Raw genomic sequence first — 17,760 nt, forward strand, 5'->3', positions numbered from 1 at the left:
GCTGGCCTTCCCTCTAATGATCCTCCCAGCCCCTGAGATGTGGTGACCCCACGGAATCTGTGAAGAGCCCATAAACCCCCATGATCACAACATCACCCCTCCACACAGACTGATGTTCACAGCTGCCACTTGCAACCACTTATCTGTGAGAAGCAGGAAGTTCTCAATGCCGTACAAGGACCGTGCAGACACTGGACATGAGGCTGACAGGACCAAGCATGTCACTGGCACCACTGCCCACACATGTTTACGAGTATTGAAACAGTTCCAGTGCGTTTACAGGGAGCAAATGCTATCAATCTGATCCTAAACATTTATGCTAAAAAGAATCCCATGTTTTAATTTCACTTATCAAGGTTGTGCAGAAGATTTCATTTTTAAAAGTGGGTTCTGCTGCTTAGAAAAATAAAAGGCATCAGAAACTCCATGTCTGGGTGAGGATGACATCCGAACTCCTTGCATGACACAGATGTCCCTTGCCACCCGCCTGCCTGTACTTCCTGCTAAGTCCCCTGAAGCCAGCTGCCTGTTCTGGCCCCTGGGCCTTTGCACAGGCCAATCCCAGCACCGAGAGTCCACCTTTTGGCTGACGGTTCTGACTGATTTGCCAAGATTCAACCTGAGTATCCTCTCCGTAACCCGCTATGGGGTCAGCAGCCCTCAACCCTGACACACCTGTCCTACACACAGTCCTTCTCGCCCACCCTAATCATTTCCAAGTTTCCTTCACGTCTAAACTGAACTCCTAAGCAACAGCAACCATTCATCCCTGTCGACCCAGCACCTGGCACAAAGCCCGGTTGTAATCAGCATAAATAAAGGGTAGTTTATAAGCCATCTTATAAAAAGAAAACTATCTTCTTGGGTTCTTCTTTAATCCTCTAATGTGTGTTTCCTATTGAGGGTGCAGAGGTGCCTCAAGGGGCAAATTAAAATCAAACCTAAATAGAACTCCAACAGGTACATCCACGTTCACAGCAGCATTATTCACAATAGCCAGAATGTGGGAGCAACCCAAGTGTCTGCTGATGGATGAATGGATAAAGAAAATAAGGCGTAGCCGTACAATGGAATATTACTCAGCCTTAAAAAGGCGGCCATTCTGACACATGCTACGGTACAGATGGACCTTCAGGGCATTACGCTAAGTGAAACAAGCCAGGCACAGAGCACAAATACTGTACAATTCCACTCCTAGGAGGTCCCTATCGGAGTCAGATTCATAGAGACAGAAAGTACTGACAGAAGGGTGGGCGCCAGGAGCTGGGGGAAACGAGGAAGGGGCAGTTAGTGTTTCATGGGGACAGAGTTTCAGGTGAGGAAGATGAAGAAGTTCTGGAAATGGATGATGGTGATGGCTGTGCAACAACGTGAATGTACTTAATGCCACTGAATGGTACACTTAAAGTTGGTTAAGTTTTGTATTTATATATATTTTACCACGGTAAAAGAAAAAAAAAAGACTAATGCTAAAAAAAAAGAGCTAATCAGAATTTTCCAGGATTTCATGAATTCAGATTAGAAAATCTGAATGTTTCCAATGCACCTGATACTGGATGATGCCACAAACACCCACAAAGAAGTGTGACCTACGGCTTCTTACCTGGTAAGTGTGCAGTATCTCCAGGAATGACCTGTAGATTTCTGGGTGATCTAGAAAGCGGGTCTTAATCTTGTTCACGTAGCTGATGGCGTTGTTGAATTCCACAGAATCTGACTCCAAGGGCACCTGCGGTTTGTCCTCCTTATATAGCATCTGCTGCTTGGCGTTCTCTGTACAGTCGCTGTGGTTGTGTGAATTCTCCTGACAACAGTACAACAGTGAGTTACTGTTGGGCCCGGCACCGGGAACAGATTGTGGGAAACGCCAGACTGAGCCACAGTGTGCAAGAACAGGCAAAACTTAGCACAGAGCCAAGTTTTTTACGTCGACGCAGAAAAAGGTTACTTCTGGGGGCCTGGAGAGAGAGAAGCAGGGAGGGGGCCCCCAGAGACAGCCCCACCTCGGTGTTCTGAGTGCCTGAGCGCTCCTGGGAGAGTCTCACGAACTCACCTCTGCCTGATCCTTCCAACAGACTCAAAGAACATGAACCTGAGAGGCACACTCTATACACTTGGAGAAATTAGCATTCGGGAGAGATTTACAAAGAGTGGATTGTTTAATCCTTTTTGGAGCAGAGTAAAGTCTTCCCACACCTCTGGCCAGCCCATTTCAGCAAGACTGTTTTCAGGTGTGAAAGCACCAGCTGTCAGCAGGCATGAGACTGGGACCCTGCAGGTGAGGGGGGCCCACTGTCCAAGTTGCCCAGGGCTGCGGGACTTTTGGTGCTAGGCCTGGGGCGAGTCACTTGAGAGAAGAGAGATGGGCCCTGAGCAGTCATCAAGCATGCTCTCCACTGATGTGCTTTTCTGTCAGTACCAATAAAAATAAACAACAGACATACACCCCTCTCCTGGGAAGTCGGAATCTTAATGCACAGTGGGACAGGACCACCCCGCAAAGGAGGTGATCTTTATGCTTCTAAACTGGAATTTTGTGTGTGGTCCTGAAGGCGGCCTCCCTCTGCCACTGACCACGGCTGGGCATCCTGCAGGTCCCCAACTGGGCCTCGGGCAGGCTGGGATCCTTCGGGTTCAGCTTTAGGTCTTTGCTAACACACCACCTTTCAGCGAGTCTTCCAGAACCATCCTGCACCAAAATAAAATGACCCTTATCTCCCAGCACTCTGAGCCCCTTTCTTGCTCTATTTTTCTCCACAGCACATATCACCCTCCTACAGGAAACATATTTTACTTATTTTATTCTCTCTCCAGCCCTGATCAGAAGGCAAACTCCAGGAGGGCAGGGATTCTATTTTGGTCAATGCTATATCCTCAGTGCCTGGAACAGTGCTTGGAACAGAGTGGGCTTCATCCACTGTTGGGGATGATCAGATGGACCGATGAAGGATAAAATCCCCTGTGGCGCCTGGCACCGCCTCTGGCACCCACAGCTGATCCTAGACTCCAGGGGACGCCGGGCACACTGCTGCCCACTGCTGCAGAACTGTCATCACAACAGACACCTCCGCCAGGCACACCCACAGGCACCTGAGTGGGTCTACTAGCGCGCTGGGGCTGCCACAACAAATACCACAGACTGGGCAGCGTCAGTGACAGACGTTTATTTCCTTCAAGTTCTGGAGGCTGGAAGTCCAAGATCAAGGTGCCAGCAGGGTTGGTATCTCCTGAGGCCTCTTGGCTGGTAGACGGGTGTCTTCTCGCTGTGTCCTCACAGGGTCGTTCCTCTGTGCACACATATCCCTGGGGTCTCTCCTTGTGTCCTAATTTCCTCTCCTTATAAGGACACCCGTCAGACTGGATTGAGGCCCATCCTAATGGCCTCATTTTGCCTAAATTATCTCTGTAAAGACCCCATCTCCAAATACAGTCACATTCTGAGATACTGAGGGTTAGAACTTGAAGATATGAATTTGGGGGTGGGGGCACAATTCAGCCCATGACAGCGGGTGTAGAGGCAACTCTAGGAAGTCTGAGCCGAGGAACACAGACACGAAAGACCCAGAGCAGTCACAACTCCAAGCACCGTTTCTCCCCGGCACTAGAATTTGTTCTATGACACTTCGGGGACGCTGTTCCTGATTACCTTTGCTTAAGCTCACAGAAGTGCGTGCTCATGTTCCTTCATGGTACACAGGCTTGGCGGCAGAAGGAGCTGGAAGGAGTTGGACAGGGGCAGGGGGAAGGGAGCAGCCCTTGAGCAGCCTCGGAGCCGAGGTTTGCTTCAGAGGAGGCTGTGGGGAGCTCCCTCCCCACCACTGCGAGGGGGCATTCTCAAGCACCATGTGCCTCTTCCAATTCCCTGGAGTGAGTCACCGTGACAAGATGGGAGAAGCACCCCTGGAGACCAGGGCTCGGCGAAAGGCCGGACAGTAATGGTGCAACTGCTGTGGCAAACAGTCTGGCGATTCTTTAGTAAGTTAAACATGGTCACTAGGCGACTGAGCAATTCCACTCCTAGGTATCCACCCACAGAACCAAAGACAGGTGTTCAAACAAATCCTTGTACATGCAGGTTCATAGCAGCAGTGTTCACAATCGCCAGAAGGTGGAAAAAACCTACGTGTCTGTCCATCAACTGATGAACAGATGACCAAAATGCGGTCCATACCTGCAGTGGAATATTATACAGCCTTAAAAAGGAATGATGCTCTGGTATAACATGGATGAACCTCGAAAACATGCTGAGAGAAGGAAGCCCAGACACAAAAGGACATATAGTATATGATTCCATTTATATTAAGTATCCTGAACAGGAAACTCTACAGAGACAGAAAGTGGATTAGTGGTTGCCAGGGGCTGGTTGGGTGGGGGCAGAATTGGGAAGTACCGTTTCTTTCTGGGGTCATAGAAATGTTCTGGGATTAGTAGTGGTGGTTGCATGGTATTATGAATACACTAACAGCCACTGAATTGGACACTTTAAAATGGTCATAATGATGAATTTTATGTTACGTAAATATCACCACAATTTAAAAAATTTTTTAAGTAATCTGAAAGATGTAAAAATGACCAGCCATACAAAAATAAGCTGGCTTTGTTCCCTGGGCCACAGTTTGCCAACCCTTGGTCTAAACTTTCTAGAACAATCCATGCTTTTGTCTTCTCTGCCTGCTGTGGGTGGCCTCAACCAGGCACAGTTAGAAACGCCTCCTAGACACTGATAAGCACCCTACATGGCCAACTTGTCCATCTGAGTGTCCACATACAGCCCCACCCAGATATTTAAGACATGCCTCAGATGGACTTTCCAAACACAGAACAGCCCCCCGGCCCACCCCCATGTCATCCCAGCAGGTGCTGCCTTCACCCAGAGACTCAGGCATCCCGGAATCACCCCTGGTGATCTCACTGATTTTTCTCACTTTCACTGACACCCACCCCTGGCCCACATCACTGTCCACTCCAACTGGTTCCCACGCCCCTCCCTAGCCTCCCAGATCCGCTCTTGCCCCCTCAGTCCACTTCTGGCACAGCAGCCAGAGAAGCCTTTCCAGAACTTTCCCCTGGCTTCCCACGCTCCTGGCTCTCTCTCCTACACTCTCTGCTTCGGGTTCTGACCGCACCAGCTTCCTGGCTGTCTCTCAGGCACACCCACTCGTTCCCACCTCAGGCCTCTATGTCCCCACCAGGAAGACTCCCCGGAGGGCCACAGGCATGGCTCCTGCTCCCCTCACTCAGCCTCTGCCCACGGCACCTCCCAAGGCCTGGCCCCTGCTGTCTGTCACCTGCAGCACTGGACTCCCTCCTGTATTTCACATCTGTCCATCTGTGTCTCACGTGAGTCCCCACCTCAACCATGCAAGCGCCCTGAGAGCCAGGACTCTGAACAAACCTCAGCGCCTGGCACAGAGGAGGTGGCCTACACCTGCTCCATGGGTGACTAAGACAAACACGAGAGGCAACCTCCCAGGAACTGACTGAACTTCGAATGACCCTTCCCGAAGGGAAGACGGCCGGCTTCCCTTTGAACGTAAAGGGGTCACTAAATTACAAGCTGCACCTCAACGTTTATCTCTTTACTTATCACAAGCAGCCGTCGTCCCAGCCAAGCACAAGAAGGCTGGCCCCAAGAGGCAGGGTCCATCCTGAACAAGACCCAGCAGCCAAGATTCATCACTTTCCCACCGACATCCAGTGGCCCGTCCCTCTGACGTCCCAGAACAGGGACGGTCGTGAACAAGACAGACGTAGCCCTCCTGTCTAATCTGGAGGACTCAGTCTGCCAGGGAAGGCAAACCAACAAGAAACAGTGGATTTTTTATTTCTTAGCTTTGCTACGTTATTTTGAAGTATATAAAACGGGGTGCTGTGAAAATGACTTGGGGATGGGAGTGGAGGACTCTCTGAGGAGGTGGCGTTACAACTAAGGCCAACCAGATCCCAAAAGATGTTGATTCAAGAGGCTGCGGCTGCAGCAAGGGGACGTTCTTCCTGCCACGGTCTCCGGCCCCTCTCTGGCCACACTTCCCACATCATGGCACATGTCTATCTTCCCTTCAGATTAGTGTTCTCAACTGGGGCGATTCTGCCCCCCAGGGGACACGTGGCAATGTCTAGAGACATTTCAGGTTGTCATCCTGGGGGAGGGGGCGCTCCTGGCATCAGGTGGGTGGAGGCCAGGGATGCTGCTCAACACCCTACAGAGCACAAAACGGCCCCACAAGGAAGAACGATCTGGCCCCAGTGGCGACAGGGCCAAGGCTGAGAAACCCTGCACAAAAGGCTCCCCACAGGCTAGGACTTATTTACCTTCCTCAGCATCTAAGAACTATTCCCTCCTTGTCTATAGTTGACAGGATACATGATAAGATGAAAAATGGAAACAAACACACACACACACACACACACACACACACACACACACACACACACACACACAGAGCTATACTTCAAAATAATGAAGCTAGAAAAACCAATTTAAAAAAAATCACCAGGGCACTGGCGAGCAGGGAGCCCCATAAAGTTCTACTGTGGATTCGGAAGGACTCTAGGAAGGTGAGAAGACATTGCGTTTGCGCCTGGCGTGAAGCAGGGCTGGAAACGTGGCAGGTCCGTGCATGTGACTGAAACCACGTGGGTGGCACGTGTCCCGAGGGAACGAAGGACACGTCCCTCTCCCCCTGAGGAAGGGGTCCTACATATGGCTGTTTCCAGGCTGCAGCGAGGCCATAAAGCCCTGGTAGGCAGCTATCAAGGGAAAGTTCTCATCAAGCCCGTCTTCAAGTTAACAGACCGGCAGTCACAAAATCCCCTAGGGGCGGACAAGACTGGCCCGGTCTCCTTGTCTCTCCAATAGTCCTTGAAGCTGTGTGTGGAGCAGCAGGGGCCTTCTGGCTACTTAAGGGAAGGTGAGGCTCATGTGGAGATCCAGCCCCAAGAGCAGTTACTCCAACAGGGCTTGAGAAGGCGAATTCCACACGTGGAGTGCAATTTAGGTCTTGGATTCCAGCTCTTTCTTAACGAGTGATGGTAATGACACCCAGTGTTTACGCAGCGCTTCAGATTCAGCAAAGTGCTCCTGCACACGCTCCTGCAAACGAGCTTGCTTTTCTCCCCTAGCCGTGACTGTTCTGAAGATTAATCTCCACTAAGGCTTTTATCATCTGGAGGAAAGAGCGCTACCTCTGGCTCCTGGGGCTCCATTTGCAAACATGAAACGGAAGCTTTTGGAATTCAGTAGCCGAAGGCTTCCAAGTTCCTTTTTAAAACTGAGGTGCACTCCTTGGCTTTAATGAGACAATGTTCTGACGGTGGAGGTTGCCTTGTGCAGAGAAAAGGCAGAATTTATGTGCCAGCCCCCCTCGGAGAGGGACCAGCCACTGCCACATTGCCTCTCACTGCTCTCTTTTCAAATCCTGACTCCCTAATTGATAGGAAACTACAGTCTCCTTTATCATCAGAGGAGAAACCTACAAAATGCATCCAGAGTAGATTTTTGCCTTCCCTGCAAAAACCCCTGGGGCAAGATGGAGGAGGTTGAAGGAGCTCATTCACTTACACCAGCACTTCTCAATGCTGTGATTTTTGCTCCCAGGAGACACTTGGCTATGTCTAGAGACATTTTTGGCTGTCTTGACTGGGTGAGGGCCTAGCGGGTGGAGGCCAGGGACGCGGCTGAACACCCCACAATGCCCTAGACAGCACCCCCGCAGCAAAGGGTTATGCCCTAAATGGCAACAGGGCCGAGGAGAGAAAAAGACAACCGTTACCTTATAAAAGTAAAGCTCAAACAGGCTTTCTTTTTCTCAGGGGATCTGGTGAGCAAACACAAGAAGGGACTGCATAGATAGAAGAGGCAGCAACCTGTCACTCGAGAAAGAAGGGACCAAAGCCACAAGCCTGAGCTCGGTCAGTGATCCTGCTGGCAGGTGAATGAAGCACAGAACAATAAATGTGTCTAGTCACACATGCATCTCCACCGCTTTATTCTGTGGGTGGCACCGAGGGTGATCAGAGGGACCACAGGCCCAACTACAAGCGTGGCCTGCCTAGTGCGCTCAGGGGGAGAGCCTCAAACCAAGACCTCCATGACTGTGGACGCAATTATTTTGACTGGACGTACAACTGTGTCAGGAGAATGCCTCCCTGACACACACAGACACAGCCGCTCTTGATTTAAATCCGCCAAAAGGATCAGTTTGGGATGCAGAGGTTGCCTATGTAGGTGTTTCAATCTATTCTGATTTCTGCTAGAAGCATTTTAAGAAAAAGATCGGCTCTTCAACAGCTTTCCAGCTGTGAAATACACGAGCCACGCTGTCCGGCCTGCGTATCTGAGTACCACGGTGGGCTGTGCTAAGGCCAGATCACTCAAACCACTGCAGCGGCATACCTGGCTCGACAGAGGCGACTGTATGTTTAACTTGCCGTTCTTGGGAATGTCTATTCTGTATCCGAGAGGAAGGAAAGCGTTGAATCCAACAATCAGGTCAGGGTGTTCGTGGAAGAGCTGCGACACTCGTCGGATGACTCCAGGAGTATCGATGCTGGAACGAAGAATGACAGTGGGCAGAAGCGTCTCGGGAAGCAAACTGAAAGCAGAATCGACTCCTCCCTTACCCGTGCCATGGCACGAGCTCCTCAACAGACAATGAAGCACCCTCAAATGTGACTGGCGTGATTCTGCCCACGGCGATCCACTGCCAAGGCAACCGGGCCTGGGCTCCCTGTGCCTTCCTGGCAAAACCCACAGAATATGTACACAGCACGGCTCCCGAAACACTGCAAGCTCATGTGCTAGGTTCTGAAAATGTCAGGACAGCCAGCTGCGAGTCCTGGGTTCCATACAGTGACAGAAGGTTAAAGCCCTCTAAAGGGGAGACAGATTCATTTCATATGAATTAGGAGACTGACCCAGGAGTTGTTCCCAGCAAGTGACTATAATGTATAAATGTCAAAGGCCCTGCAAGTATGAAAGCTGCTAAGAATCTGAGGGGAGAGACAGGGTCTCCCTTAGGGCTTCAGTCAGGGCCAAGGTCTTAGCATCATGCTTGTGGAAGGAAACCAGGCGGGCCCTGCCGTATTTCCTCAGAGGGGGAAGCAGCACAGTGGGGATGTGACACTTTAGAATCTAAGTCAGAGGGACCGAGCTCTGGTCCTGTCCCTGCTCCTAAGGTGGATCTGGGCAAACCACTGGCCCACTCTAAGCCTGAGCCCCTGTCAAACAAGCTCACTATCTATCGGGAGGTCCCCGGTCTATCTCTAACCCTCCTGATTCTGTGCCTATGAATACAGCTAATGTGTTTTAAAGGCCTTCTAAGTGCCAGGTTCCTTACTAAGCATTTTATGCGCATTATTTCCAAGCAGGCCTGGCACTGGGGTGAGGCAAGTGAGGCACTCACCTTGGGGATAAGATTCAAGCGAGTGCGACAATATTCGACAATCAAGATAAATAACATTTTCATGCAGTGCTTGAAAAAAAAATCTAAAATAATTTTTAAAAATCCCCAACGAACAAAATTCTTTTAAAAAATCAACATTTTGAGTAAAGACAGGATCCGACTCTGTGTTTGCTCGACTGCCTCACTTGCCGCACCCCATCACTGCCCTCGTTCCAGGAATCCCCGCAACAGCTCCACAAGGGGGTACCTTTCCGTCTCGTTTTTTGGAAGAAGGAACTGAGGCTCCCAGAAGTTCGACAACCTGCACAAGGGGTCACCCTGTTGAGGGGCAGCCGGAGTTGGGGGCTCCCATCCCGCTCAGGGAGACTGAGGCCCAGGGTGGCCCTCCGGGACGGGTAGGGGCCCCGCTGGTACCTCTGGCTTTTGAACTCCTTCATGATCTCCAGGAAACCATTGTAAGTGGCAGGGTCGCTGCCGAAGCGGATCTTCACCTGGTCCAGGTAGGTGAGGGCGTCCTCCACCTGAGGGGAGGGGGGAGGGTCCAGCTGGGCCGCGGTCCGCGGAGGAGGGGACGGGAGCGGGGATCCCTGGCGGGAGGGGACAGGCCGGGCATCCGAGGGGCGGAGGTGGGGAGTCGGGGGTCCGGGGCCGCGCGGAGGGGAGGCCGAGGGCCGGGCGGGGCCCGGTGGGGGGCGCCGGCCTGCAGGGGCTGGACGACAGGGGTCTCCCAGCGAGGGCTGGCCCACCACTCACGTGCACCGGCAGCTTCTCGTGGCCCGCAGAGCCCGAGCGACCCCAGCGGGCGCCGCTCAGCCCCCGGCCCGCGGGGCCCCCGCCGCCGCCGCCGCCGCCGCCGCCGCCAGCGTGCGCCATGTTGGAAGTCGGAGCCGCGGCCCGCCCCGCCCCCGCCCGAGGCCCGGCCGCGCATGCGCTGGCCCCGCCCTTGAGGGGCTTGGCCTGGTGACGCCAGGAAAGGCGGGGCGTCTTGAAGGTTCCCTGTAGGATCTTACCCTTAAAACTGAAATGCTACTAAAACGCTTTACATACCACGTGTGGGCAAAGCAAGACCTGCTGCCTGCTTTTGTCCGGCCCCACAAGCAAGCTCAGAATGGTTTTTACAATTTTAAAAGTTGGGAAAAATCGGAGAAGGCTATTCCGTGACACGTGAAAATTCTATGAAATGCAAATTTCGGTGTCTGTAAAATAAAGTTTTGCTGGAACACAGGCACGCCCACTCGTTTACCGGTCGTTTCCGGCTATCTTTGTGCTAGAACAGCAGGGTGAATAGCTGCGACAGATGCTAAGATCTACACGCCTGATATATTTACTAAAAAAGTGTTCTGGACCCCTGCTTTATAGGGTTGATGTAACAACGGGATATGGGCACACAGCACCCTAATACAGGGCCCTGGGGTGAACTTTTGCTAAATTGCTCTTGACTCAGTCCTGATCCTGTTATCTTCACTTTCTCTAGTCCTGATCCCATCACTTCCCCACTGGACCAGTTCGGGAGTCTCTTAACCAGTTTTTCCAGTCCCAGTGCTATCAAGAACTGTGATCATTCCACAGCTGCTTCCAAATCTCCAAGATCTTCCTATTTTTTGTGAATGAAATCTGAGCACCTACATGCAGCATTGAAGGTAATAAAAACCTTGCCCTTAGGAACCTGTTCCTGCAGAATTTTCCACCCAAGCAAGCTGCCCTCTCTCTGTGCAGAACCTCCTGTCAATGTCTGTCTAGTTTGGCTGCTTCCTGGCCCCGTACATCAGCACATATTATTTCCCTTGCCGAAAGCCCCGTTCTATCTCTTCATTACACAGAAAGCACCCTACACATCCTGCAAACTACAACCCAAATGTCCTCTCTTTCAGGAAGCTACCCGACCTCTCCTCTGCCATCCACAGTCTCTTGCACATCACCTTTATTTGGTATCTCTTTTTATAGGTGAAGAGGTGCAGGAAAGCTGAGTTGGCTGCCCATTGGCAATGAGTGCATCATTTGCCAGGGGTCAGGAGTAGTATGGTGAACAAAACTGACAAGGCTTTTACCCTCACAGAGTCATCAGTCTTTCAAGAAGGATAGGAGGGCTTCCCTGGTGGCGCAGCGGTTGAGAGTCCGCCTGCCGATGCAGGGGACACGGGTTCGTACCCTGGTCCAGGAAGATCCCACATGCCGCGGAGCGGCTGGACCCGTGAGCCATGGCCGCTGAGCCTGCGCGTCCGGAGCCTGCGCGTCCGGAGCCTGTGCTCCGCAACGGGAGAGGCCACAACAGTGAGAGGCCCGCGTACCGCAAAAAGACAAAAAAAAAAAAAAAAAAGTCCCTCCCAAATTCAAGAGAAGGGCCTACAGACTCCAGAATGTGGTGAGTGGCCAGGTCCTGGAATAGCATGGGGGATAGGAAATATTGCCATGACCATTTTTGGAAAATACCTTCTGCCACCAGAGGGACTTAACCCAGACTAGCAGGGGATGAGAACAGCTTCCCAGAGGAAGCTTTCCATTCTAGCTGAGTTCTGAAGGATATGTAGGTGTTCACCATGAAAGTCAGGGGGAATGGCTGTGCAGAGGCCCTGTGGTGGGGAAGAGTGTGGCACATTTGCAGAACTTAAAAAAAAAGGAAAAAAAAAAAAAAAGACCAGTGTTGTTGGACTGCTGATGAATGGGAGGAAGAAGGAGAGAAAGAGAGAGAGAGAGCAGAATAAGAATGGAAAGGACAGAGGGGGCAGGCTACTCATTCTTATGAGATGAGGTAAGGCTTTTGGTCTTGGTATTTAGTGCTGGTAGAAGCTGCGCATGGGTTCTGCACAAGGAACTGTTTGAGCAGCTTTGAAGTTGGAAGCAAGTACTCTGACTGTTCTGCAGGGAAGTGATTGGAGGGGAGCCAGGGAGGGTGCAGGGAGGCTGTTTCATCATTTAGGCAGGCAAAGGATCATGGTGGTTTAGACCAGGATGGGAGCAGAGGAGGTGGAGAGAAGGGGGTGGAAGGGAGGGATATTTAGAAGGTAAAGCAGAGAGGAAGTGGCGCTGGGTGGATGTGGGGGTGGGGGGGAAGGAAGCATTGAGGATTCATAGCTCCCAGCCCACAAAGGGATTCTGCTCAGTTTCACTGCATTCCTGTCTGAACAGCAGCTAAGGCGGCCTGAACCGCATTTGGAAGCCACCAGAGTCTGGACAGCCCTTTCCACACCAATACCCCCTGGCAACGGTCCCTATCCTGAGAATCAAGGACACATGTTGGCTTCTGATACGCCCTAGGGTCCTCACACAAGGCCCCCCTTCCATGAGGATCACTGAGTTTTCCATTTTTTTACTAGATCTCACAGGGTCAAAGGAAGCCCTCACTAATTTGGAGAATGGACAGCCACAAGCCAATTCCACCTTGGACGTGTGTGAGTTCTGACGGATGCATGAATATGTGCGTGTTTGTGTGTATGAGTGAGTGTGTTCAACATGTGGGCAAGAGTACACATACATCTTTTCATTCTCATTTTTATAAAGCATAAAAAGTTGCTAAGCTAATTTTTTTCTTTACTATTCTCATCTACATAGATTAAATTGAAAACCTTACAGATAAACAACAGGACCTATTGTATAGCACAGGAAACTATAGTCAATATCTTGTAATAACCTATAATGGAAAAGAATCTGAAAAAGTATATATATATATATATATATATATATATATACATATATATATATATATGAATCACTTTGATGTACACCTGAAACTAACACAACATTGTAAATCAACTATACATCAATTTAAAAAGTTAAAATGGTTTGTATAAAAATAAAAAATAATTTTTAAAAATTTTAAATAAAAATTAGAAAAAAATTGAAAACCTTAGAGTTGACAGTTTAGCTAGAGAGTTTAGATAAATTTGGAACACAAATGTCCTTACCATTTGTCTAATTTAATGGCATTAAGGTAAGATTCTTAGGTGGGTCTTTTGTTGGACAGTATTTTGGCAAAGTTAAGAAGATCAAAAAATCTTATTTTGAACTAACCTAAGTCTTCCCAGGTGACAAACATTAGGATCAAAATCTCTCAAGTCCAGAATCATGTGCTCTAGCAGAATTCGAAGGCTGCTGGAGATTCTCATGCCCTGGTGTGAGTGCCCTGCCCCGTCTCCCATCCTGGAGTGTGGGAGGGCCTGGGAACGTAATGGATGTCACGCTTACATTTAGGTTATGCTACACAGCAAAGGTGAAGGGAATTTGCAGGTGTATTTAAGGTCCCAAATGAGTTGATTTTTAATTCATCAGAAGACAGATTATGCTAGGTGGGCCTGACATAACCAGGGGCACCCTTTAAAAGAGTCTGGAATTCAGAGCCTTGAAGCAGCAGAGAGGTGTGATCCTGTTGGCCTTGAAGGAGGCACCAGCCATGTCATGATCTGCCTTTGGAAAGAGGCAGCTTCTGGGAGCTGAGAGCCACAGTCCTACAGTTGCAAGGAACTCAGTTATGAAGGAGCATGGACCAGGGCTCTGAGCCTGACTGTGAGATCCTAGCCCCTCTGACACCTTGTGAACCCTGAACAGAGAGCCCAGCCACACTGTTCCCAGACTCCTGATCCACAGACACTGTGAGAATAAATGACTGCTCTTTTCAGCTGCTAACTTTGAGGTGATTTGTTATGCAGCAATAGCTAACTAATACTCCTATGAAGTAGTCACGTCAAACCGATGAAGTAGTCTTGTCAAAACTGTTTACCGGGCTTCCCTGGTGGCGCAGTGGTTGAGAGTCTGCCTGCCGATGCAGGGGACACGAGTTCGTGCCCTGGTCTGGGAGGATCCCACATGCCACGGAGCGGCTGGGCCCGTGAGCCATGGCCGCTGAGCCTGCGCATCCGGAGCCAGTGCTCTGCAACGGGAGAGGCCACAACAGTGAGAGGCCCGCGAACGGCAAAAAAAAAAAAAAAAAAAAAAGTTTACCTTGTGATGATGAGGTGTCAATGTATGTTCTTCAAGTGTAACAAATGTATTGCTCTGGTGAGGGCTGTTGATAATGGGGGAAATTATACATGTGTAGGGGCAGGGGGTATATGAGAAATCTCTGTACCTTCCACTCAATTTTGCTGTGAACCTAAAACTGCTCCCCAAAATAGTCTCTTAAAAAACATGTTTTGGGCTTCCCTGGTGGCTCAGTGGTTGAGAGTCCGCCTGCCGATGCAGGGGACGCGGGTTCGTGCCCCGGTCCGGGAAGATCCCACATGCCGCGGAGCGGCTGGGCCCGTGAGCCATGGCCGCTGAGCCTGCGTGTCCGGAGCCTGTGCTCCGCAGCGGGAGAGGCCACAGCAGTGAGAGGCCCGCATACCGCAAAAAAAAAAAAAAAAAAAACATGTTTACCCTAAATCTAATCAAGCTTTTTAAGACCAGGATTGGCAGATTGTAAATATTTTATATTTTAAAGAAAGAAATAAATAAAGGAATAAAGACACAGACGTAGAGAATGGACTTGAGGACACCGGGAGGGGGAAAGGTAAGCTGGGACGAAACGAGAGAGTGGCGTGGACATATATACACTACCAAATGTAAAATAGATAGCTAGTGGGAAGCAGCCACATAGCACAGGGAGATCAGCTCGGTGATTTGTGACCTCCCAGAGGGGTGGGATAGGGAGGGTGGGAGGGAGACGTGAGAGGGAGAAGATATGGGGATATATGTATATGTATAGCTGATTCACTGTGTTATAAAGCAGAAATTAACACACGATTGTAAAGCAATTATATGCCAATAAAGATGTTAAAAAAATAAAAATTAAAAAAATAAATAAAAATAAAACTTTTTATATACACACACACAAAAATAAATATATAATAAAAATAATATTATAAATGCTATATATAATACAAATATGTATGCTTATTATACAATATTTATATATTATATATGAAATATTAATGTGTATAATATAGATAAATATAAAGGGCCAGATTATAAATATTTTTGGCTTTGAGGCCATACATTCTCTGTCACTGTAGCATGAAAGCAGCTGTAGGCAATATGCGAATGAACGGGCATGGCTGTGTTCCAATAAAACTTTATTTACAAAAATAGGCATGCAGGGACTTCCCTGGTGGTCCAGTGGTTAAGTCTCCATGCTTCCAATGCAGGGGGCCCAGGTTTGATCCCTGGTCGGGGAACTAGATCCCACTTGCATGCCGCAGCTAAGAGTCAGCATGCGGCAACTAAGAAGCCCACATGTTGCAACTAAAAAAAAGATCCTGCGTTCCACAACTAAGACCCAGCACAGCCTAAATAAATAAATAAATATTTTTTAAAAAACACAAAAAACAGGCATGCAGGCTGTGGTTTGCTGACTCCTGCTCTAGAATATAAGAGGCTAAATAGATAAAACAACCAAATGCAATGTTATGTGTGAAGAAATCTTGATTGGGTCCTAGTTTGAAAGAAACAGCTAATCAGGAATGTTTTCAGGCTCATTAGGAAAAGTAGGAATGCCTATTAAAAGATATTAAATAATGATTATTAGTTTTGGTAGGTGAATGCAGCTATGTAGGAGAATGACCTTATTCCTTAAAGATGCCTCCTGACGTATTTAGGGACTGAAGTGACTTGATATCACCAGGGCCGGAATTAGGATGAGGAGAGTGAGGAAAGTTTGTGCCAAGTACAGGATCAGATCCTATTTTTATTTAAAATGTTGGTACTTTGTTCATCATGCATTTTTATTCATTTTGATTAAAAAGTTATGGTAATACAATGTTTATTTTGGTTGAATTTCTTTGGTGCCTCTTAAACTTTGTGTCTGAGTGCCCCACTCTCCTCACCCTAGTCCCAGCTGTCACTTTGAACTGGTTTAGCAGGAGATTGGCAGCGATAGGGCAATAGAGGAATCTCGAGAGTAACTAAATGAGTGTTCATTGTTCTCAATATTGCAACTTTGCTGTGGGTTTGAGCATTTTCTTTTTTTTAAAATAAATTTATTTATTTATGTTTGGCTGTGTTGGGTCTTCATTGCTGTGTGCGGGCTTTCTCTAGTTGGTGGCAAGCGGGGGCTACTCTTCAGTCCACTGAGCAGGCCTCTCATCGTGGTGACTTGTCTCTGTTGCAGAGCACAGGCTCTAGGTGTGTGGACTTCAGTAGTTGCAGCACGTGGGCTCAGTAGTTGTGGCTCAGGGGCTCTAGAGCGCAGGCTCATTAGTTGTGGTGCACGGGTTTAGTTGCTCTGCAGCCTGTGGGATCTTCCCGGACCAGGGCTCAAACTCGTGTCCCTGCATTGGCAGGCGGATTCTTAACCACTGTGCCACCAGGGAAGTCCCGAGCGTTTTCAAGTTAAGTAAATAAATTTAAAAATCTCTAGACTTTTAAAGTTAAAAATTTTTAATTAACTGAAAACCCCCCAGACTCATAGGTACAGAAAACAGATTGGTGGTTGCCAGAGGTAGGGGGTGGGTGTGGGTGAAATGGGTGAAGTTGGGCAAAAGGTACATCTCCAGGGAGAAGAACTGGAGAATTAAGAGCTGTTTGGGTGACCAGATGTCTTGATTTCCCAGTGACTGAAGGGTTCAGGACATGGGCCTTTCACTTTTAACTGGGATAGTCCCCTATAAACAGGGTCACCATGATCACCCTACTTCTTATTTTTACCTTATGTCCTTCTTATTCCTCTGTTCTATTTGATTTGCTTACCATGAATATGTATTATTATTATTTACATAACTACCTAATAAAGAAACTGATTTCTCATCAAAAGAAAATTTATGATAAATAGTCCTGGAGACATAATGTACAATATGGTGACTATAGTTAATAATACTGTGCTGTATATTTGAAAGTTGCAGGAGAATACGTCTTAAAAGTTCTTATCAAAAAAAGAATGAAATAATGCCATTTGCAGCAGCATGGTTGGACATAGAGATTATCAAACTAAGTGAAGTAAGCCAGACAGAGAAAGACAAATATTATATGATATTGCTTATATGTGGAATCTAAAAAATAACGATACAAATGAACTTATATACAAAACAGAAATAGACCCACAGACATATAAAACAAACTTATGGGGGCTTCCCTGGTGACGCAGTGGTTAAGAATCTGTCTGCCTATGCAGGGGACATGGGTTCGAGCCCTGGTCTGGGAAAGATCCCACATGCCATGGAGCAACTCAGTCCATGTGCTACAACTACTGAGCCTGCTCTCTGGAGCCTGCAAGCCACAGCTACTGAGCCCACACACCACAACTACTGAAGCCTGCATGCCTAGAGCCTGTGCTCCACAACAAGAGAGGCCACTGCAATGAGAAGCCCACGCACCACAACGAAGAGTAGCCCCTACTCGCCGCTACTAGAGAAAGCCTGTGCATAACAATGAAGACCCAATGCAGCCAAAA

At 48.7% G+C, this 17,760-nt stretch overlaps 1 protein-coding gene across 1 annotated transcript in view; it reads right to left on the reverse strand.

Annotated features, from left to right (window-relative positions):
- SIN3B (SIN3 transcription regulator family member B) overlaps positions 1-10,277 on the reverse strand; it is a gene marked incomplete at its 5' end in the record, with an annotated part of 37,349 nt that extends 27,072 nt beyond the window's left edge. Inside the window, 4 exons of the mRNA XM_082837326.1 lie at positions 1,604-1,804; positions 8,396-8,549; positions 9,819-9,925; positions 10,158-10,277. Coding sequence (XP_082693452.1) covers positions 1,604-1,804; positions 8,396-8,549; positions 9,819-9,925; positions 10,158-10,277 — 582 coding nt within the window. The remainder of the gene's footprint in view (positions 1-1,603; positions 1,805-8,395; positions 8,550-9,818; positions 9,926-10,157) is intronic.
- Positions 10,278-17,760: the final 7,483 nt, after the last annotated feature.

Source organism: Leucopleurus acutus (genome assembly GCF_964270905.1).
Source record: "Leucopleurus acutus genome assembly, chromosome: 3".
Lineage (NCBI taxonomy): Eukaryota > Metazoa > Chordata > Mammalia > Artiodactyla > Delphinidae > Leucopleurus > Leucopleurus acutus.